Source organism: Thamnophis sirtalis, unplaced genomic scaffold (genome assembly GCF_051295495.1).
Source record: "Thamnophis sirtalis isolate CommonGarterSnake01/CBP01778 unplaced genomic scaffold, rThaSir2_p1.2 scaffold_14, whole genome shotgun sequence".
Classification (NCBI taxonomy): domain Eukaryota; kingdom Metazoa; phylum Chordata; class Lepidosauria; order Squamata; family Natricidae; genus Thamnophis; species Thamnophis sirtalis.
The window spans coordinates 37,763,288-37,785,078 of record NW_028261394.1 but is presented as its reverse complement, the minus strand read 5'-3'; the positions used below and the strand labels follow the sequence as shown (position 1 = coordinate 37,785,078).

General features: G+C 44.2%; 2 protein-coding genes across 2 annotated transcripts in view; both read left to right on the top strand.

The window, feature by feature from the left end:
* Positions 1-4,205, top strand: part of GPATCH1 (G-patch domain containing 1) — a 28,062-nt gene extending 23,857 nt beyond the window's left edge. Inside the window, exons 19-20 of the mRNA XM_087729499.1 lie at positions 1,061-1,206; positions 3,930-4,205. Of these exons, the coding sequence (XP_087585625.1) occupies positions 1,061-1,206; positions 3,930-3,954 (171 nt within the window). The 3' untranslated portion in view covers positions 3,955-4,205. The remainder of the gene's footprint in view (positions 1-1,060; positions 1,207-3,929) is intronic.
* A 4,292-nt stretch (positions 4,206-8,497) lies between these two features.
* Positions 8,498-21,791, top strand: part of WDR88 (WD repeat domain 88) — a 19,001-nt gene continuing 5,707 nt past the window's right edge. The window contains exons 1-8 of the mRNA XM_087728575.1: positions 8,498-8,843; positions 10,058-10,168; positions 11,555-11,643; positions 12,317-12,380; positions 14,023-14,161; positions 16,732-16,861; positions 17,788-17,972; positions 20,682-20,764. Of these exons, the coding sequence (XP_087584701.1) occupies positions 8,754-8,843; positions 10,058-10,168; positions 11,555-11,643; positions 12,317-12,380; positions 14,023-14,161; positions 16,732-16,861; positions 17,788-17,972; positions 20,682-20,764 (891 nt within the window). The 5' untranslated portion in view covers positions 8,498-8,753. The remainder of the gene's footprint in view (positions 8,844-10,057; positions 10,169-11,554; positions 11,644-12,316; positions 12,381-14,022; positions 14,162-16,731; positions 16,862-17,787; positions 17,973-20,681; positions 20,765-21,791) is intronic.

The window sequence follows — 21,791 nt, the reverse complement described above, 5'->3', positions numbered from 1 at the left end:
AGTTCTGTTAAGATACAGCCTATTGTGCCTTAAAATGGCTTCTACTGTACAGCACAGTGGAGTTGCCATAATAACGGCTTTGCAGTACTCCACAAGGGGGCTCCCTCTAATACAGGATTGGGATAAATACATACCCGGGCCACGCCGGGTTATCAGCTAATAAATGAATAAAAATATATTACCCTTACTTATAAGGTGTTGAAGACTTTAGAACAGGGATCCCCAGTCCGTGAACCGGAACTGCGGGATGCAGGCAGCATGTGAAATCACGCCGCCTCTGGTCCACGGGAAAAAAACCTCTCCATGGAACCGGTTCCTGATGCCCAAAAGATTGGGGGCCGCTGCTTTAGAGTGAAGAGAAGAGCAGCAAAGATAATTCAGGGACTGGAGGCTAAAGATATGAAGAGTGGTTGCAGGAATTGCATATGTCTAGTTAAAAGAAGGACCAGTGTTTAATCTTAATGTTTAATAAATTTATATGCCGCCCAATCCCGAAGGACTCCGGGCAGCTTACATAAAAAACAATTTAAAAGAATACTAAAAGATTTAAAAAATAAAGAGACAAGGCAGTTAAAAAGACGCAACATGCACTCAACCTTAGTGGGGCTGGACCTCATTCAAGAGGTCAACAGCCCCAGGCCTGCCGGAATAGCCAGGTCTTAATAGACTTTCCAAAGGCCGAGAGAGTGGGGACATGACAGTGGTGACATGATAGCAGTGTACCAATATCTAAGAGGCTGCCACGAAGAAGGGGAGTGGGAGGTGTCACCCTATTTTCCAAAGCACCTGAAGGCAGGACAAGCAGCAATGGATGGACACTAACTGAGGAGAGAACCAACCTAGCGCTAAGGAGAAATTTCCTGACAATGAGAAAAAAAATAATCAGTGGAACGACTTGCCTCCAGAAGTTGTAGCTGCTCCATCACTGGAGATTTTTAAAAAAGGATATTGGACAGACATTAATCTGAAATGGGTATAGCAAGGGTCTTTTGCTTGAGCAAGGGGCTGGACTAGAAGACCTCCAAGGTCCCTCCCAACTCTTTTGTCCTTCTTTTGGCAGAAAAAGAAGCACAAGAAATCCAAGCACAAGGGCAAGCACAAGAACAAGAAGTCTGAGAGGAACAGCAGCTCCGACACAGCCGAGAGCAGAGACAGCAGCAGCGAGGAAGGAAAGACAAATATATCACCCCGGGAACTTTTAAGAAGGTAAGCAGGCAAATGGAGTCAATCTATTGTAATCAGATGGACCGTTTTTTGTTTTGTTTTTAAAGGAAGGAAAAGTTTCCATAAAAGAAAAAGCGCCTGCTGTTTCTACTTTGTTTTTAATCTTCTGAAGGGAGTCTAGATTGTGGAGCTGCAAGGTCTAACTCAATGTTTCTCAGCCTTGGCCACTTAAACTTGTGAACTTCAACTCCCAGAATTCTGGGAGTTGAAGTCTACTTATCTTCAAGTGGCAATAGTTGAGAAACAGTCTCTCTCTCTCCCTCCCTCCCTCCCTCCCCCTCCTTCTCTTCTCTCTCTCTGTCTCTTTTTCTCTCCCTCCCTCCCTCTCTCCTCTCTTTTTCTCTCTCCCTCCCTCCCTCCCCTCCCTCCATCTCTTTTCTCTCTTTTTTTCTCTCTCCCTCCTTCCCCCTCCCTCTTCTCTCTCTCTCTGTCTCTCTTTCTTTTTTCTCTCTCTCTGTATCTCTCCCTGCCTCCCTCTCTTCTCCCTCTTTCTCTTTTCTCTCTCCCTCTCTTCTCTCTCTGTCTCTTTTTCCCTCCCTCCCTCCCTCTCTTCTCTCTCTTTTTCTCCCTCCCTCCCTCCCCCTCCATCTCTTTTCTCTCTTTTCTCTCTCTCCCTCCTTCCCCCTCCCTCTTCTCTCTCTCTGTCTCCCTCCCTCCCTCTCTTCTCTCTTTTTTCTCTCTCTTTCTGTATCTCTCCCTCCCTCCCCCTCCCTCTCTTCTCTTTCTCTTTTTTCTCTCTCTCTGTCTTTGTCGTCCTTTCTCTTTCTCTCTCTCTCTCTCGCTTCCCTCCCTCCCTCCCCCTTCTCTCTCCAGTTTGCCAACATTTAGGAAAAGTAGCTTTAAAAGAAAGAAAAAAGTTCCCTGTGCTGCTTTATACCAAAAAGGCAGAAAGAAATGGCTATGGTTTTTATGCTCATACCTGGAAATCCTAATTCAAAATAGGGTGCATCTGAGTTTACCCATCATACTGAAGCCCAATCCAATCATCACTTGTATGGTTTACTAAAACGTGTGACTCTTGTGTCTTGCCACATGGATGCTTATCTAAGACAGGGCTCTGGTGGTCAAGGTCTCCAGAAAACCTGATCCATAATCAATAAGCAACTTTCGTACGTTAAAACTCAGTAGCAGCAGCAACAGCATCCCTGAATGGAGCTGAGAGTTTACTGGCCAGATGCCTTTCCTGTTGCCAATGCGGAGTCGTCTTCAGCAGATATATTCTCATTTTGCCCAGAGAGAGAAATATCTGCCTCTACCTGGGATCGAACTCACAGCCTCCTGATTGCGAGGCGAGAGCTCCACCTTTAGGCCACTGGACCATTCATTAAAACTCAGTAGCGTCCGCTGGAAGAGTGGAGGTCACAGCAGCGGAGATGAAGGGTTTATAAAGGGTCAGGGCTTCAGTCATCCTGGTGTCCAGTGCACGGTATTTTTTGATTCCCTACCAGAGATCATACTGTCCCCAAAGTAGAACACTATGGAGTTGTCAGTACACTGCTGATTCAACTCCCATTAATGTAGGAAGGTAATTTAAAGCTGGGGAATACAGTGGCATTGCCAAGAACATGCCAATCATGTTTGCAGTCCAAAGACAAGCTACAGATCCTTGAAACTTGCTTGAAATGGATCAGAGCAGGGGGATGGTATTCTTATATACAATACAATACAATAGCAGAGTTGGAAGGGACCTTGGAGGTCTTCTAGTCCAACCCTCTGCCTAGGCAGGAAATCCTATACTGTTTCAGACAAATGGCTATCCAACATCTTTTTAAAGACTTCCAGTGTTGGGGCATTCACAGCTTCTGGAGACAAGTTGTTCCACTGATTAATTATTCTAACTGTCAGGAAATTTCTCTTAAGTTACTTCTCTCCTTGATTAGTTTCCACCCATTGCTTCTTGTTCTACCCTCAGGTGCCTTGGAGAATAGTTTGACTCCTTCTTTGTGGCAACCCCTGAGATATTGGAACACTGCTATTATGTCTCCCCTAGTCCTTCTTTTCATTAAACTAGACATACCCAGTTCCTGCAACCGTTCCTCATATGTTTTAGTCTCCAGTCTCTTAATCATCTTTATTGCTCTTCTCTGCACTCTTTCTAGAGATTATGTTCCAAGATCATCCTTATGGTGTCAAATCTATCTGATTTGATTGCTTCATTTCCTTGGTGGGATTCTCAATTAAATGCATATAAAGTGGCAGCCTAAAACAAATTATTTAAGGGAGTAACATGTTTTTAACATTATTGTTAGATGAATTTTTAACTTTTGTTCTCTTGTGTGAATGATATGATCTCCTCTTTACGTGTTGGTCATTTAGCTTGAATGAACCAATTTTTTTTTCATTCTTTGAATAATAATCAAATCAGTTGATGGTGTCTAAACTTCCCAGCAAATTAGGAAAGCTAATCAGTTGAAGGAAGAGTACCATAAGCATTCTCATTATTTAGAAAAACAAAATGAGTCCAGCAAATAAATCTAATAAATAGATAAACAAATTGTCAATGTGTAATTATGGTTGGCATTTTTTTAAATTGCTCTTTTAAAAATCATTATCTTAAGTATATATTTTTTTAGGATTTAAATGCCCTTTAATAATTGATAGAAAAGTTGTAGTTTGGCTTCCAGTTTGGATTTTTTTTTTTAAAAAAATGAAATTATTGTATTTTTAAAATATATTTCTTCTCTTTATTCCTTGGTTTGTTTTAGGATGAAAAATCTTGTAAAGCGGTAGCTTGGATTGCATTTCTGGACTCAAATGAGATCTCCTCTATGATGGCAGATCATCCATATGAAGCATTGTTAATGTCCTGTAAATACAGTATTTGTCTTGGGTTTGTTTATTTCTTTTAATTTCAAAGTTGTTTTTTTTTTTAAATCTGCACAGTGCAAAAGATTCTATTCTATAAGGGACAATGAAAGTGCTGCATTTTAATGATAAAAGCATGAGAAAATTTAAATAAACTTACGTTTACTGATCTCCCACGCAGCGTTGTCAAATATTTTCTTGAGGGATCTTAAGGGCAGAGGTGAGAAGGATCCTTTTTTTGGAATATGTTGGAGTGTGCGAACTCTTCTTGGCTGTGGCGAGTTGTCCCATTCAGTGTCTGGCAGATGTGAGCAGCTGTTGGTTGGTGTACACAGATGCTTTGCTCAGCCGGAGGTCCACAGGTAGCATTCTACCGGTTTGGACCAATTAGGGCGAACCAATAGCTCCGACCATCAGCTGGGCCCACCTGCTCGCCTCTGCGCTGTACTGACCTACCGGGCTTTTCGGAGTATAAGATGCACTTTTTTCCCTCAAAAAAGAGGCTGAAAATCAGGGTGCGTCTTATACACTGAATACAGCATTTTTTGCTTCCCGAAACTCTGCCCCTTCACAATAATGGCCATGCATAGCCTTTAGGAGGCTTTCAGAGTGCTCCTGGGGGCTGGGGAGGGCAGAAATGAGCGAAAAACAGGCCCTTTTTGCTCAGTTCCCCCCTCCCAGCCTCCAGGAGCACTCTATAAGCCTCCTAAAGGCTATCCATGCCCTTTTTTCGACAAAAAAACGGCCCATTTTTGTGAAAAACGGACCGTTTTTTGCTCATTTTGGGGGGGGACCCCCCAGGAGCACTTTACAAGCCTCCTAAAGGCTATTCATCCCCTTTAAAAAAAAGTGGGCCCATTTTCGCAAAAAACGGGCTGTTTTTGGGTTGTCTGCAGAGTGCATTTTTTTTTATTTGCCTCTTCAAAATCTTGGTGCGTCTTATACTCCGAAAAATATGGTATATCTTCTCCGCTGAGTTGCGCGGCAGAGTGGATTGCCGCGCCTCAGCTGTTTTCCTCCCCAGCAGTAATGCGGAAGGTAAGTTTCTTCAGCGTGCAATCACCGAACCGGTTAGTTTAACCGGCAAGACCCCACCACTGCGGAGGTCCCAGCTGAAATGTTGATCCATTGAATGCCTCAGAAGATTAGAAGTACCAAATAAAAGGAGGAAAAACATTGACCCGTAAAACAACTGAATGACGTTGTGCATGTTTCGGGCAAAGATAGATGCCCGAAAACCCCCAATAGAATACACACTCTTTGAAAAAGTGTTCTTAATGCACTCTGCGAAAACCCAGCCAATTCCAGGTCTAGGAGCATCTTGCCTTAAAACCGTGATGGCGAACCTATGGTACGCGTGCCTGAAATGGCACATGGAGCCATATCACCTGGCACGCATGGCATTGCCCGTTCCTCTTCCGGGTTTCGGGCGTGCATGTGCACACAACAATCAGCTGACCTTTGTGCATGCGGCAGTGACATAAACTGGAAGAGCTGGTCTACCGTTTTCCGGCATGAGCATACATGCGGGCCAGCTGATCGATGCAAGCGCATGAACGGCAGTAACCGGAAGATTTGCTGGGAAACCACAAGTTCATTTTCCGACACGCGCATGCCCTCCGGGCAGCTCCTCTTCTCTTCCTGGTTGCGGTCCAGATGAGCTTGCACATGTGTTAGAAGCTCACGTCCGCACGCGAAGTGCTCTATTTTCGGCGCTCTGTGCCATGTGCTTGCGCTCTTTTCGGCACTCGGTTCACCATCACTGCCCTAAAGTCTCCCACATGGTTCCCAGATCTTGTCCTGGCAGGATGGGAACACAAAAACAACACAAAACAAAGACGTCAGGGAAAACAAACTGTTGGAAACAAAGAGGAAAAGAGGGCATTAATCATCCTTGCCAAAGGGCTGGGCGAAGAGCCAGTCTTTGGGCGTGGGGGGGGGGCGTTGAAATGCCATCTGCAATGTATGTTCACTGACCCACTTTTGGGGTGCCCAAGGATGCCTTGGATTAAAAAAAAATTCTCCCAAAGTTTCACCCTCAAATTTATCCCTTGCTTTTTTTCACCATCCCGGAAACTCTTTGTACAGGTGAGCTTTCAACTTACGACCACAACTCGGCCCAACATTTTTTGTTGCTAAGCAAGTTAAAAGAGTTTTTGCTCTGTTTTACCTTCTTTCTGGCCCACGGTTGTTAAGTAAATCTCTGCCATTGTTAGCTTAAGGTTGTTAAGTGAATCCGGCTTCTCCATTGACATTGCTACTCAGAAGGTCGCAAAAGGGGATCACATCACCCCGGGACATCGTAACTGTCATAAAAACGAGTCAGCGGCCATGGGCCTGAATTTGGATCACACAACCAGGGGGAAATGCTGCAATGCAGTGGTGGGATTCAAAAGTTTTTACTAGAGGTCCTGTGGGTGTGGCTTGGTGGGTGTGGTGTGGCTTGGTGGGCATGGCAGAGGAAGGATGCTGCAAAATCCCCATTCCCTCCCTACTCCAGGGAAAGGATACTGTAAAATCCCCATTCCCTTCCCACTCCAGGGAAAGGATACTGTAAAATCCCCATTCCCTTCCCACTCCAGGGAAAGGATACTGTAAAATCCCCATTCCCTCCCCATTCCAGGGAAGGGATACTGTAAAATCTCCATTCTCACCCCACTCCAGGGAAGGGATACTGTAAAATCTCCATTCTCACCCCACTCCATGGAAAGGATACTATAAAATCTCCATTCCCTCCCTACTCCAGGCAAAGGATACTGCAAAATCCCCATTCCCTCCCTACTCCAGGGAAAGGATACTGTAAAATCCCCATTCTCACCCCACTCCAGGGAAAGTTACTGCAAAATCCCCATTTCCTCCTGCTCAGCTGGGACTCAGGAGGCAGGGAATAGATGTGGGCGGTGCCAGCCAGAGGTGGTATTTACCGTTCGCCAAACTACTCAAAATTTACGCTACCGGTTCTCCAGAACTGATCAGAACTTGCTGAATACCACCTCTGCTGACACGGTCATTAAGTGTGAAAAACGGCTGTCAGTCCCTTTTTTTCACTGCCATAGTGCCATTGTAACTGGAACGGTCGCTAAATGAACGGTTCTAAGTCTAGGACTACCTGTGTGTGCTTCATGTAACGATGGCAGCGGTTCATTTAACCACCGGGTGAAAAAGGTTGTAAAATGGGACAGGGCCCACTTGAGCGCCTAGCTTAGCAACAGAAAGGCTGATCTCGATTCTAGTCGTAAGTCAAGGACTGCCTAATTTTGGTCTCTTTAAGAGTTGGCACCGTGGATGGCACAATGCATTCACGGCACATATTAAATCAAAGGGAATCCCCCCCCACCCTTAGGGTCTCTCTTTTTAATAGCCCCCCCCCCCCCCTCCTTCCTTTGCTGCCTGGATAGCCTCCCTCCATAGAGACCCCGCTGAAGCCGGAGTCTGATTTGTTATAAGGGAGACCTCAAAGGAGCGAGCCAGCCGCCCGCCCATGGGAGCCCCCGCTTGGACTTGGCTTTGAAAAGCGACGTTGGTTCCGTTCCTCGGAAGACCCTCGGAAGATCAGATGAGCTCCCCGGGCGGGACCTTCCCCTACTGCAACCGACTCACCCCCGCCCCGCTCCAAGTTCGCTGAAAGTTATTGGAACCCCCGAAATCGCAGCCGCCGCGTGCCCGTCCGCGGGGCTTGTTCGGTTGCTAAGATCCGCCCGACGAGAGAGAGAGAGAGAGAGAGAGAGAGAGAGAGAGAGAGAGAGAGAGAGCAGGCGGCGGCTTCTGAAGGCAGGAGAAAGAAAGGAGCAAGGAAAGGAAAGAAGAAAAGAGAAAGGGGAAGGGAAGAAGGAAAGGGGGAAAGGAAAAGGGGAAGAAAAGGAGAACAGAGAAAGGGGAAGGGAAGAAGGAAAAGAAAGGGAAGGGAAGAGAGAAAGGGGAAGGAAAGGGAGAAGGGAAGAAAGAAAGGAAAGGGGGAAAGAGAAAGGGGAAGGAAAAGAAAGGAAAGGGAAGGAGGGAGGGAAAGAGGAAAGAGAAAGGGGAAGGGAAGGGGGAAGGGAAGAAGGAAAGTAAGGAAAGGGGGAAAGAGAAAGGGGAAGGAAAAGAAAGGGAAGGGAAGGGAGAAGGGAAGAAAGAAAGGAAAGGAGGAAAGAGAAAGGGGAAGGAAAAGAAAGGAAAGGGAAGGAGGGAGGGAAGAAGAAAAGGAAAGAGAAAGGGGAAGGAAAGAGAAGGGAAGAGGGAAGGGAAGAAGGAAAGTAAGGAAAGGGGGAAAGAGAAAGGGGAAGGAAAAGAAAGGAAAGGAAAAAGAAAAGGAGAAAGCAGAGCGAAGGGAAGGGGAAGAGGAAGGGAAGAATAAAAATAAAGGAAAGGGAAGAGGGAAGGGAAGAGGGAAAGGAAAGAAGGAAAGAGGAAGAGGAAGGAAAAGAAAGAAAAGGAAAAAGAAAAGGAGAAAGCAGAGCGAGGGGAAGAGGAAGGGAAGAATAAAAATAAAGGAAAGGGAAGAGGGAAGGGAAGAAGGAAAGGAAAGAAGGAAAGAGGAAGAGGAAGGAAAAGAAAGAAAAGGAAAAAGAAAAGGAGAAAGGAGAGGAAAGGGAAGGGGGAAGGGAAGAAGGAAAGGAAAGGGGGGAAAGAAAAGGAAAAAAGGAAAGGAAAAAGGAGAGAGGAGAGGAAAGGAAAATAAGGGAAGAAGATAAGAGAAGAGGAAGGGAAAACCAGGCAGGGGTTCCTCACCTCTCTGTTCAGAGATGCCACTGCCGTCCCCCAGCTACGACCCCCTGGCCATCACGGGCCCAGAGGAGAAGGACTGGGAAGGTGACCAGGAGAAATTAGCCAAGGTGGGGAAACATCTGCAATCAGGAGAGGAGAGGTGGGAAGAGGGAGGGGTCTTCCTTTCCTCCTGGGTGGGTGATTTCTGCACGTGAGGCTCCAATTCAGAGTCGTGGTGGAAGGTTGGACTACAGCTCCCATCACCCACTCCCATGTTTTCCACCGACTGGGAAGAGTAGGGGACCGTAGTGCCCCACATCTGGAGAGCGACAGGTTGGAGAAGACCAGGAGATTGGGGATCTCAGTAAAAGTAGGGATTTATTTCTTTATTGCTTTGGAGGGGTGTTCTATATAAATTGACTTATCTCACATACCCAGCTTGGGTGGTAAGTAAAAAGAACAATAGAACAAATAATCACGAAGAATTCACAAGAGTAAAAGCAAGAAAACCATATAATTAACCGGGTTAATTATATTTGGAGTGGGTTACGGGGCACTAATTTTATGTCTTATTTTGCTGCCTATCCCACCCTCCTCTGGGTTTGAGTTGATTGGATGAGTTGCACTGAAGTGGATCTTACTGTTCATATCAAAGTCCCCCTTGAAGAAGAACCTTAACTATGGTCCTCCTGACCTAACGTTTTCCTTTCTTGAACAACAACCCTGCATAGACAGCCAAAGCGAAAGGGGTGGGACCCAGACCAGGAGAATGGCCATGGCCCCTTGATGAAGCTCCAGGATTGGTCCAGGATGGCTGGCATGCTACTTCCAATTTAGTTTTTAAAAAAATCAATGTATAATAATAATAACAGCACCATGTCTCCTTAATGGATGTTTTCAACATTGGAACACTTCTTTAGTCATAAATATTGGGTAAAAGGCATAGTGGGTTCCAATGCCAGATCAAAATTTATTTATTATTTAGCAAACAAAAATAGAGAGCCACCTAACTTGTATACGGACCCTTTTCTCCAACCAACAACTTTGCGACAAGGCAGAATGGGCCAATAAAGAGATTTAGGCTGGGTTGTAGTAAGCCAAAAAGGAAGTAAATTACAAGGGTTTCCTGCCTAAGCAGGGGGTTGGACTAGAAGACCTCCAAGGTCCCTTCCAACTCTGTTATTCTGTTCTACTGTGTTGTATTGTATTGTATTGTATTGTATTGTATTGTATTGTATTGTATTGTATTCTATTCTATTCTATTCTATTCTATTCTATTCTATTCTATTCTATTCTATTCTATTCTACAAGATAAAAATGAGCTTTCTGGATTTATTCACAGATTCATTACAAGATTTTGAAAGGCCATACTGATGCTGTGACCTCCTGTCATTTTTGTTTCGACGATACCAAAATTATTTCAGGCTCTTTCGATACCACAGTGAAACTTTGGGTAAGTTTTGTTTGAAGGGCATAAGCACACAACTGCGGGCTTATGCCCACTGCTCTCAAGTCTAAAAGATAATTTAATAATAGGAAAACAAAGGCTACATTTTTCAGGACTGGAAATCCTTGCCGGAGTTTTATAATGTCTCCAGATTATAAAGAAAAACTGGGAATATATCAACAAAGAACTTAATCAAGTACCCAGACGTAAACAAGATGTTATTATACTTTGATTTCTGCCTTTTTCCTCTTCTGTTGGGCTAGTCCAGGAGTCCTCAAACTATGGCCCATGGGTGGGAAATAGCCTGCCGAAACCATTAATCTGGCCCACATGAGGCTGTCCCCGCCCACGTCACCCCTCCTACCCACCAGCCCCTACCCTTCGGCCAACCACAGGATTCGTGAGCTTCGCGGGCTGCAATTGGAAGGTAAGGCCAACATTTTTGGCCTGCAGAATGCTACTTAGAGCCGAGGTGGCGCAGTGGTTAGAGTGCAGTACTGCAGGCCACTTCAGCTGACTGCTATCTGTAGTTCGGCGGTTCAAATCTCACCGGCTCAAGGTTGACTCAGCCTTCCATCCTTCCGAGGTGGGTGAAATGAGGACCCGGATTGTTGGGGGCAATATGCTGACTCTGTAAACCGCTTAGAGAGGGCTGAAAGCCCTATGAAGCGGTATATAAGTCTAACTGCTATTGCTACTACTACTACTACTGGATGTGAGGGAGGCCAAAAATGTATATCAGTAAATGGACTGCTAAATTGGCCATTGCCCAGTGCTGGGTTTCAAAAATTGTTGGAACCTACTCTGTGGGTGTGACCTCCTTTGTGGGAGTGGCTTGCCACCCATGTGACCGAATGGGAGTGGCTTGCCACCCATGTGACTGGATATGAAATTATGAATTAGTACTTAGGTCGGTCCAAGTAGCTATTCAGAAACTCTGGCATTGAAGCATGCAAGTCTTAAAGCTGTCAAGTTACAAGATCCTTGCCAGTGGTGGGTTTCAAAAAAATTTGGAACCTCTTCTGTAGGTGTGGCCTGCTTTCCTGGTCCACTGGTGGAACCGGTTCAGTAGATTTGACAAATCGGTTCTACCGAATAGGTGTGAACTGGTAGGAACCCACCTCTGGGCCATTTCCACCTAATCACATGCCCACCAAGCCACGCCCATGCACCTGGTCTGCACCCCCCCCCCGTCTGAGGGACCATGAATTGCCCCCCCCCTGTTTAAAAAGTTTGAGAACCCCTGGGCTAGTCCAATTCTTTGAGATGAGGATCAGCTGAAAATATTAAGAACCCATACTTTGATATATTGAATGTGTTATTAATTAGGATTAAATGGTCTTTTTTCACTCTCAGTGTGCCATTTGATAACCTATCTTGTCTTTATTGAAGGATGCTGCTTGTTCTATCTGCATCCACACTTTTAAAGATCAGCATACTGGACCAATTTCGGAATGTTGGCTGACTCCCGATAACCGAAGGTGATCATTCTACTGTATCTTATGCACGAGATTTAAATGTATATTATTATTAGATATTCTCCTGTAGGGAACCTTGTCGTATAATGTCTCGCTTAGAATAATTGGAAAAGACCAGGAAATTTCCAAGCAGGAAAATTTAATTTTAATAGGAAGTTTTTGCACAGCTTTAGGGAAACAGTGCCAAGATGCTAACGTTTCTCAGTCTGGCTCAGAAAAAAGATAGTAAAGGTGTTATTATCGAATTAATGATTGGAGAGCTTAATCAGGATTTGTTTTGAGCTGAATTTAGTTGCCAATGCTTGTTCCAAATGCCAGTTGGTGGTGGTGTAAGATTTTTGTAAAATGTTCCAAAGCCATGTGATCCCTCCCTCCCTCCCTCCCTCTTTCTTTCTTTCTTTCTTTCTTTCCTTCCTTCCCTCCTTCCTTCTTTCTTTCCTTCCCTTCTTCTTTCTTTCTTTCCTTCCTTCCCTCCCTCTCTCCCTTTCTTTCTTTCTTTCTTTCTTTCTTTCCTTCTTTCCTTCCTTCCCTCCTTTCTTTCCTTCCTTCCCTCCCTCTCCCTCTCTTTTTTCTTTCTTTCTTTCTCTCCTTTTTTCTCTCCTTCCTTCCTTCTTTCGATATTTAATTTCCTCAAAAGGCGGATCAGATTCACCCTGTCAATCTATTTAATCTTTAGGTTGATAACAGCATCCTATGATAAAACCCTAAAGGCCTGGGATGCTGAAACAGGAAAAATGCTTGTATGTATTGATTTTATTTCATGTTCTTTTTGAAGCCCAACCGTAGAACTTAAAAACTAGATTTCTGTTTAGCCAAATGTTTATCCATATCAATGTACATATATCTGAATTCCTGGGAGATGGAGAAAGTCATTGGTGAGAATTTTTATCTTGGCCATTGGCCAATCAGCAAATACAGTAAAGTGGGAATATCATTCTTAAATTGAATTGAATGCAATTAGCTTTTAACGCAGTCTATATGGTTACATCAGCAGTGAGTGGTTTCCTATCTGAAAGGCAGGATATATGTAAACAGGCAGTCCTAGGCTTACAACAGCTCAGTTAAAGACGGTTCAAAGTTACAACAGCACTGAAAAATGGGACATGATCATTTTTCACAGTTATGACCATTGTAGAAACTCCGCGGTCATGTGATCAAAATCCAGACACTTGGCAACTCATGTTTATGACGGCTGCTGTGTCCTGGGATCCCGTGATACCTCCTTAGCGTCCTTCTGACAAGCAAAGTCAATGGGGAAGCCACATTCACTTAACAACCAGGTTACTAACCTGGTTGAGCCGAGGTGGCGCAGTGGTTAGAGTGCAGTACTGCAGGCTACTTCTGCTGACTGCCGGCTGCCTGCAATTTGGCAGTTCGAATCCCACCAGGCTCAAGGTTGACTCAGCCTTCCGTCCTTCCGAGGTGGGTAAAATGAGGACCCAGATTGTTGAGGGCAAGAGGCTGACTCTGCAAACCGCTTAGAGAGGACTGTAAAAGCACTGTAAAGCGGTATATAAGTGTAAGTGCTATTACTATTGCCATTATCAGTGGCAGGTCATAAAATGGGGCAAAATTCACTTAACAACTGTATCACTTAGCAACAGAAATTTGGGACTCAAATCAAGAACTACAGTCGGCAGTCTGTTTTTAGTGCAACACAAGAGAGTAAGAAAATAGTTTAGGTTAGGTTTAGGTTAGGTTTATTGGTTTTGTATGCCACCCACTCCCGAAGGACTTCGGGCGGCTCACAATAAACAGGGGAGGGAATAAATAAGACAATACAAACAATTTTAAAATTCACAACAATCACAATTAAGACGGGGCTGGGTGCTTTAACAGCCCCCAGCCTGCCGGAACAGCCAGGACTTAGTAGCTTTACGGAAGGCCGGGAGGGTAGTAAGGGTCCGGATCTCCACGGGGAGCTCGTTCCAGAGGGCCGGAGCAGCAACAGAGAAGGCTCTCCCCCGGGGGGTCGCCAGCCGGCATTGGCTGGCAGATGGAACCCAGAGAAGGCCAAGCCTGTGCGATCGAATTGGTCTTTGGGAGGTAATTGGCAGGAGGCGGTCTCTCAGGGAGTTTTTCTCCACCCTCTCACTTCGTTTGACCCTAAGTGGAATTCATAATAATCTGATGATAATTAATTAATTTTCTTGAACACCATATGGCTTAAGCTGCTAAAGCTAATGAGGTTAATTGCACTGAAGGCAACAAGATGGATTACTTGCTATTCATATCTTTAGTCAAACCCTCCTGGGAAAAATGCTTACGATCAACTAATTAAAGAAGATAAGTGCAAGTGGATCAATCTTTTAAAACAAAGAGTCTTGGATATCCTTTGTGTATATGAAATAAACTTGGTGGCTTTCCCCTCCCATTCTGCAGTGGTCTTCGAGTCAAGATGGCCTGGTGACTACCTGCCATATTTCTCATGATGGCAAATATGTCGCCTCTGGTTCGGATTTGGAGAATGCGTTATTAGTCTGCAATGTTGAAGATGGTGAACAGGTGGCATACATCCGAGGTACCGCTTTTGAACTTTGGTTGACGCCCTTTTCCTCTGCTAAAAGGTGAAAAGTCAGTAGCATCCCACGTTGGGGTGGAGTGGGGTCAAAATTGGCAAGATGACACTGTTCAGAATGGACAGGGCTTTTGTGTGTGTGTGTGTGTGTGTTTTATATTCTTGCTGTCATTTATTCCTTTACATACAATGATAGGTATACATTCACATAGTTATTCTTCTTCTTTGCCATTCTTATTCCATTTAAAAGGTTATAATATACAGTATGAGTTCCTTTGTTTACCATCCCTAGCGCCTGTTGTAACACCACCTTATTTTCCCTTTCTTTTCTCCATCCCTTCCTTCTCTACTTCCTTCCTTCTTCCTCTTCTTCCCCTTCTTTCTTCCCTCACCTCTCCCCTACTCCTACCCTCTCTCTTCCCCTTCCTGCCCTCTCTCCTTCCCTTTCTCTCCTTTCCACCCTCCTCTCCTTTCCCTTCCTTCTTCCCTCCCTTCTCTACTTCCTTCCTCCTCTCCTCTCCTTCCTTCTTCCCTCCCTTTCTTTTTCTATTGTTATAGGTGTCTCTTTCAAATCTCAGTTTATGTTTTCTTGGGGATGGTATTTCCACAAACCCATATAGTTTCGTATAATTTCCTTTTTTCTCTTTCGTTCTACAGTCTATATGCCAGCCATCATCCTGATTTTTTTAAAGTAATCTTTATTAATTATACATTTTTTAAGAGTAAAATTACCTCCCTGCGTCCCATCAGATCGCACAGAGTAGGCCTCCTCCGAATTCCATCCGCCAGTCAGTGCCGACTGGCGACTACGCGGAGGAGAGCCTTCTCAGTTGCAGCTCCGACATTATGGAACAACCTCCCCGTGGAGATCCGTACCCTCACCACAGTCCAGGCCTTCCGCACAGCCCTCAAGAACTGGCTATCCCGTCAGGCCTGGGGATAGGATTACTCTCACCCCGCCCGAATGTTGAGTGAATGTTGTGTTTTTATGACCAATTTCCTTTAATCACGTTTCTTTTCTTTTTAAGTCTTGTCTTGCACTCCCTTCCCTTTATTGTTGTAAGCCGCCCTGAGTCCCCTCAGGGAAAAGGGCGGCATATAAATTTGCAATAAAACTAAAAACTAAACTAAACTACAAATACAAATATAATTTTAAACATACAACCCCCCCTCCCCTCGAGAATGGACAGGGCTTTGATTACATCCAACTCTCTGTCCATCATCTTGAAGGTTTTGGCCTTCAACCCCATGGACGCCTCTAGATGAAATATACCTGAGGTTGTGGAAGAACAGTTGCAGAAATTTGGTATGTCTACTTTGATGGAAAGAAGTACTGGAAGTGACATGATAGCAGTATCCCAATATCTTTGTTGTTGTTGTTAGTTGCGAAGTCGTGCCCGATCCATTGTGACCCCATAGACAGCGTTCCTCCAGGCCTTCCTATCCTTTACTATCCTCTATCATTTAAGCTCCCCCTACTGCTTTGGTGACTCCATCCAGCCACCTCATTCTCTGTCGTCCCCTTCTTCTTTTGCCCTAAATCTTTCCCAGCATGAGGCTCTTCTCCAGTGAGCCCTTCCTTCTCATTAGGTGGCCAAAGTATTTGAGTTTCCTCTTCAGGATCTGGCCTTCCAAAGAGCAGTCAGGACTGATCTCCTCTAGGACTGACCAGTTTGATCGTCTTGCAATCCAAGGGACTCGCAGGAGTCTTCTCCAGCACCATCACCCTATTCTCCAAAACACCTGAGCGTAGGACAAAAAGCAATGGATGGAAACTAATCAAGGAAGGAAGCAATCTAGCACTAAGGAGAAATTTCCTGACAGCGAGAACAATTAATCAGTGGAACAACTTGCCTCCAGAAGTTGTGAATGCTCCAACACTGGAAGTTTTTAAGAAGAGATTGGACAACCATTTGTCTGAAATGACATAGGGTTTCCTGAGCAGTGGAACAGCAGGTTTCTTGAGCAGGGAGTTGGACTAGAAGACCTCCAAGGTCCCTTCCAACTCTGTTACTTTGCAATGGGGGAAGCCAAATTTGCTTAAGCACCACCTGATTCAATTAACAATTGCAATGATTCTCTTAAGAACCATGGCAAAAGAAGCTCATAAAATCAGGTGCAAGTCATTTAACAACCACTTTGCTTAGCAACGGAAATTCTGGTCCCCATTGTCACCGTACGTTGAGGACTGCTTCATTGTCTGTTGCTTGGAAGGACACCTTATGTTGGGATAATACAAACAGTTTGGCTTGGCTTAGTGAATTAATTTTTTTAGGTTACTAAAGAATCCTTGCAACCAAGGAAACCACAGAAAAAACATGGTGTATTGTAGTCAACTCAAGGTCCAAGCATTGTCTGAAGAGATTGGACAACCATTTGTCTGAAATGCTATAGAGGGTCTCCTGCCTAAGCAGAGTGTTGGACTAGAAGACCTCCAGGGTCCCTTCCAACTCTGTTATTCTGATATAATAGCTCAGACTTTGACCCCTGGAGTATCTGTATGAACTTTCAACCTTTTGATGGTTGGAGACCAAACCAGGCACAACTTGATACCTTCAGAATGTTTCTTTCAGACTATCATAGAAGTACAATCCAAAGCTGCCGGTTTGATCCTGTCAACCAGAGAATAGCTACGGTGTCCTCTGACATGTCTATAAAATTCTGGGATATCATCGCAAGGGCTACCACAGTCACCATTGAACGGTAAGAAACCAATGTAGCATGATTTTATTACGAATGTGTTGGATTTATCTAATATAGCATATTGTATATTGATCATGATTATCTTCTTGCCTTTTGACTGGCTTCCATAAAATTTGAAATTGGCTCTGGATAATGGAAGGTTGGCTTATTGTCCACTTTATTCTAAACTAGCTGGATAACCATGCTCCACTACAAAACTATGTGATCGGGCTTGCCCCACAGGACTCTCCTGTCTTATCCCCTTCTCTTCCTCAGTCTTGCCCCACAGACGCCTTTCCTTTCCCTCAGTCTAACTCCTTAGCATCAGAGCATTTTTCAGGCGGGGAGGGGGAGTAGAATGTCTTAACTCCCAGCAAACAGGCTGGCCACACCCAGGTCCAAGTGGCAGTTGGAACAGAGTTCTTTTCAGATTGGGAGGAGGAATAAAACGTCTAACCCCTTAGCATCAGAGCATGTTAATAACAATAATATAAAAAATACTAATGATCTGATGATCATTTCAAAAAAATGCTTTCTTAGAGAGCACCTAGAAGTCAAGAGGAACATACGTGCTAAATTTCAAGTTTATAGGCTTTACATTTCTGGAGATTCCATGAGTGGTATTTTACTTTTATATATATAGAACAGTGTTTCTCAACCTTGGCAACTTGAAGATGTCTGGACTTCAACTCCCAGAATTCCCCAGCCAGCATTCGCTGGCTGGGGAATTCTGGGAGTTGAAGTCCAGACATCTTCAAGTTGCCAAGGTTGAGAAACACTGAATTATAGAAGATGTGGCTATTATACCAAAAAAGAAGAAGAAGAAGAATGCAGAAGATCATTAATTGGTTCATTAATCTTCTTTGCAATTACACACCAATAGTCCTCTTGTCCTTTAGATAACCATCCTTTCGGCCTGTTAATGTGGAATGCCATGTTTCTTTCAGGGCACATAACAATGCCATTGCGGATTGCTGCTTCTCTTTGGATGGCCATTTTCTGTGCACAGCGGGGTGGGATGAAAATATCAAGTTATGGGATGTCCGTACGGGAGAATTCCGGTCTCATGGGCCTATTACTTTGGATCAAGGTCACATAGGCATTGTTGGCAGCTGTGAGTTTAGCAAAGACGGTGAGTTACGCAGGATGAATATTCTTAGCACCTGTCTACTGTCTTCTTTCTAACTATTCTGCTGACCTCACCCCATTCCTAAGAGGTCCGTAAAGGGGGCGTGCATAAGCGCACCAGTGTGCCTTCCCTCCCTGTCCTACTGTCCCCATTAATTTATACTCATTTCCTTTGTTCATGCCCATGTTTGTACTTATACCTGTTATCTCGTACATGTTTGACCAACTAAATAAATAAAATGAATAAAATAAAACACAGAGGGAAGCTTATTTCAGGCTGCCTCCCAGATTCACGCTTTCAACCGCTTTCTCGGGGCCATTAAATTACTGCTTCTATAATTTGAACTAAATTGAATTTGCATTGCCCTTTAATTAGCCTTATAAAACACTCTATAATTGATGCAGTTTTTATGATGTCCTGCTTCTTTTTGCTCCCCGGGGAATAAAATATTGTCCATCCGAAAAGTGTAGAGTGGGAAAAATTGCTCTCAAATCACAATTTGGTCATTCAGTCTACCTCTCACGCCTCCTGTGGAAATATGGTGGAATAAAGTATCTCAATGGAAGGGTTTTTATTAGGAAATCTGTTTTTCCCACATTGAGTTCAATACTTTCTCCCTATCCTGGCTTTTAAAAATACCTTGGAACTGACCTCCACTGGCAGTGACTATCTCCAAGCACATTTCTTAGGAGCATTGCCTAACTGATCAAGCCATTTAATTAGAGGTGGGTTGTTCGGCCAAACCGGGCTGAGCTGGTAGCGGAATTTAGGACTGGATTGCAGAACCGGCAGTGACCCAGTCCTGCCACGCCTCCAAACCGGTTCCTTCGCCACCGCCCGGGCTGCCGCCATGTTGTTTTCTAGTGGCTGCACATGCACAGTTCACTTTAAATTGTTCTGTGCATGAGCGAAGAACCATTTACATTGAACAGCGCATATGTGTGCAGCACGCATCTAGTGCGCCCGGGGATTGCGAACCGGTAGTAAAACCAGCAGCAACCCACCCCTGCATATAATAACCTAAGTAAAAGCTATTTTGATTCTATCATCTGTCTGTCCGTCTGTCTGTCCGTCTGTCTTTCTGTACTGTCTGCCTCTATCTATCTATCTATCTATCTATCTATCTATCTATCTATCTATCTATCTATCTATCTATCCATCCATCCATCCATCCATCCATCCATCTATATCTATGTCTGTCTGTCCGTCTGTCTCTATCTATCTATCTATCTATCTATCTATCTATCTATCTATCTATCTATCTATCTATCTATTGATATTGATATCGATATCGATATCGATATCGATATCTGTCTGTCTGTCTCTCTCTCTCTTTCTATCTCTCTATAGGAAGATAGAGAATATATATATATATATATATGTGTGTGTGTTGTATTTGTGCTGATAAAGGAAGCAGTGAGCTTCCTCCCATATTTGGGCATACCAGGGGGTTGTGACACTAATTACATACCTATTCCCCTGGCTCAGCTGATAAAGGAGAAGAGCCTGTGGCCTAGTGGTTAACATATCTGCCTAACATGTAATACAGCCCAGGTTCGAATCCCAGTAAGGGTATGGCTAGCTGATGAGAGCTAAATAGCTTGAAATAGATCTATACTAGTCTCCCTTTATTTATTTATCAGCACAAATACAACATATGTATAGATAGATAGATAGATAGATAGATAGATAGATAGATAGATAGATAGATAGATAGATAGATAGATATGGTCTATCATCTATCTCAATTATTTCTATTATCCATCAATTATCATCATCATTTCTCTCTCACCTCTTTCTCTCTCTCTTCTCCATCTCTCTCTCTTCTCCCTCTCTCTCTCTCCCTCTCTATCTATCCGTCTGTCTGAATGTTTATGCCCGCCTAAACAATTGACTTCCAGGATTAATCTAAAGTCATGAGGTGACCACAGATAGCCAACCCCCCCCCAAACCAACGGATAATGTAACAAATGCAACCAGAGTTTTCACACAAATCACCAGGCTAAATTACCCTACTTTGCACACAGTATGTAAAGACATAGAAGTTCTCTGAGAAAGGTGGAAAGAAAGAGGGCAACACCAAGTGGATGAATTGGTGACAGTAGAGATAGGTGGGCACAGATCGTCTTGGAGTGAATCTATATTATGTGGTTACTAGAAATCAACACTGATTCAATGGCCCAGAAATCAATCAGTCCGTCAATCAATCAAACAATCAATCAGATCCCTTGTGTCCTCAAGATATTCATTTATACCACTAGTTGGGAGTGGATGAATTATTGTTCCACCAAAATCTGAATTCGTTGTTTTCCTATTTCAGTTAGACATCTGTGCCTACTTTGCATTTCTTACACATTCCAACTCAGTTCCTGTTCCTTTATTTCCGTTCTGTGCCAAGTTATTATTATTACTGCACTTTATCATATGGAAGTCTATTCATCTGCCAGGCCCTTCCATATTTAATATGTATAGTGTTCAGGATCAACAGAGCTGGGTTCTCCCCGCCCCCCAAATAAATTTAGACAAACTCAGAATTTCTGCGTGCTTTAAAGGCGTTCCTTCTCCTTCGAGAGCCTCAGAAAATACGTTGAAACATGACTAATATCCTTAAGGCATCATCCGAATTATATTTCAGAGTTTTTGTAGAGCAGCGTCGGCTCTTTCATAACAATAGGAGGCCATCACATGTAGTATAATTATGTTCTATTTCAGCCTCGTGCGTGGTGTCTGGAGGTTATGACAAAACCATCAGCGTGTGGGACATAGAAGAAGCATATCAAAAGATATCTTTAAAGGTACAGAAACACCTCCTATTTTATCAAACGGGGATTCAAACGGCCTCGGTGTAGATAGTCCTCAACATACAACCACAATCGAGCCCAAAATCTCCATTGCTAAGGAAGACAATTGTTCAGTAAGTTTTGTCCCATTTTACGACCTTGCTGCAGTTGTTAAGCGAATCACTCCAGTTATGAAGTTAATTGTATGGTGGTTAAATGAATCTGGCAACCCCCTCATTGTCTTTGGTTAAGGTTAGACCTCTACCCAGGCTCCAGAGTCTTTCCTGAAGCCTGGGGAGGGTGAAAATGTGTGACCCGTCAAAACCGCGCTCGACTAAGCCGCGCCCGATTAAACCGCGTCGCTGATGTCATCAACAGGGCGACAACAGCCAGCGTGTAGAAAGAAGGGCGCTTTAAATAGTGCTTTGAAAGCAAGCCGATGCAACTTAAAGTAAGGGTTAGCTTTAGGGTTAGCTTTAGGGTTAGGTTTAGGGTTAGGTTAAGGGTTAGGGTTAGGTTTAGGGTTAGGTTAAGGGTTAGGTTAAGGGTTAGGGTTAGGGTTAGGGTTAGGTTTAGGATTAGGTTTAGGGGGTTAGGTTTAGGTTTAGGGGTTAATTTTAGGTTTAGGGTTTACAGCATGCTTCTGTCTCCGTGCTGTTGTCGCCCTGTTGATGACATCAGCGATGCGGTTTAGTCGGGCGCGGTTTTGTGGTGGAACCGTGAAAATGGCCTCACTCAGCCCCCCGGAGGCCCCCCAAAAGTCAGAAACTGATCATTTCTGAATGTCCAAGTGACCTGTTTGGGGCTGGTTTTTACCCACCCCAGGCTTCAGGAAAGCTTCCGGAAGCCATCTGATTTTTTTGCCCTTCTGGAGGGCCAGGAGAGGCTGGTTTTCCCCCCCCCCCTCCCCAGACTCCAGAGGGTTTTCTGAAGCCTGGGGAGGGCGAAAAACAGCCCCAATGTCCCAACTGGAAGTTTGGAACTTCCGGTTGGCCCTTTGGGGTCATTTTTCGCCCACCCCAGTCTCTGAAGGCTTTCCTGA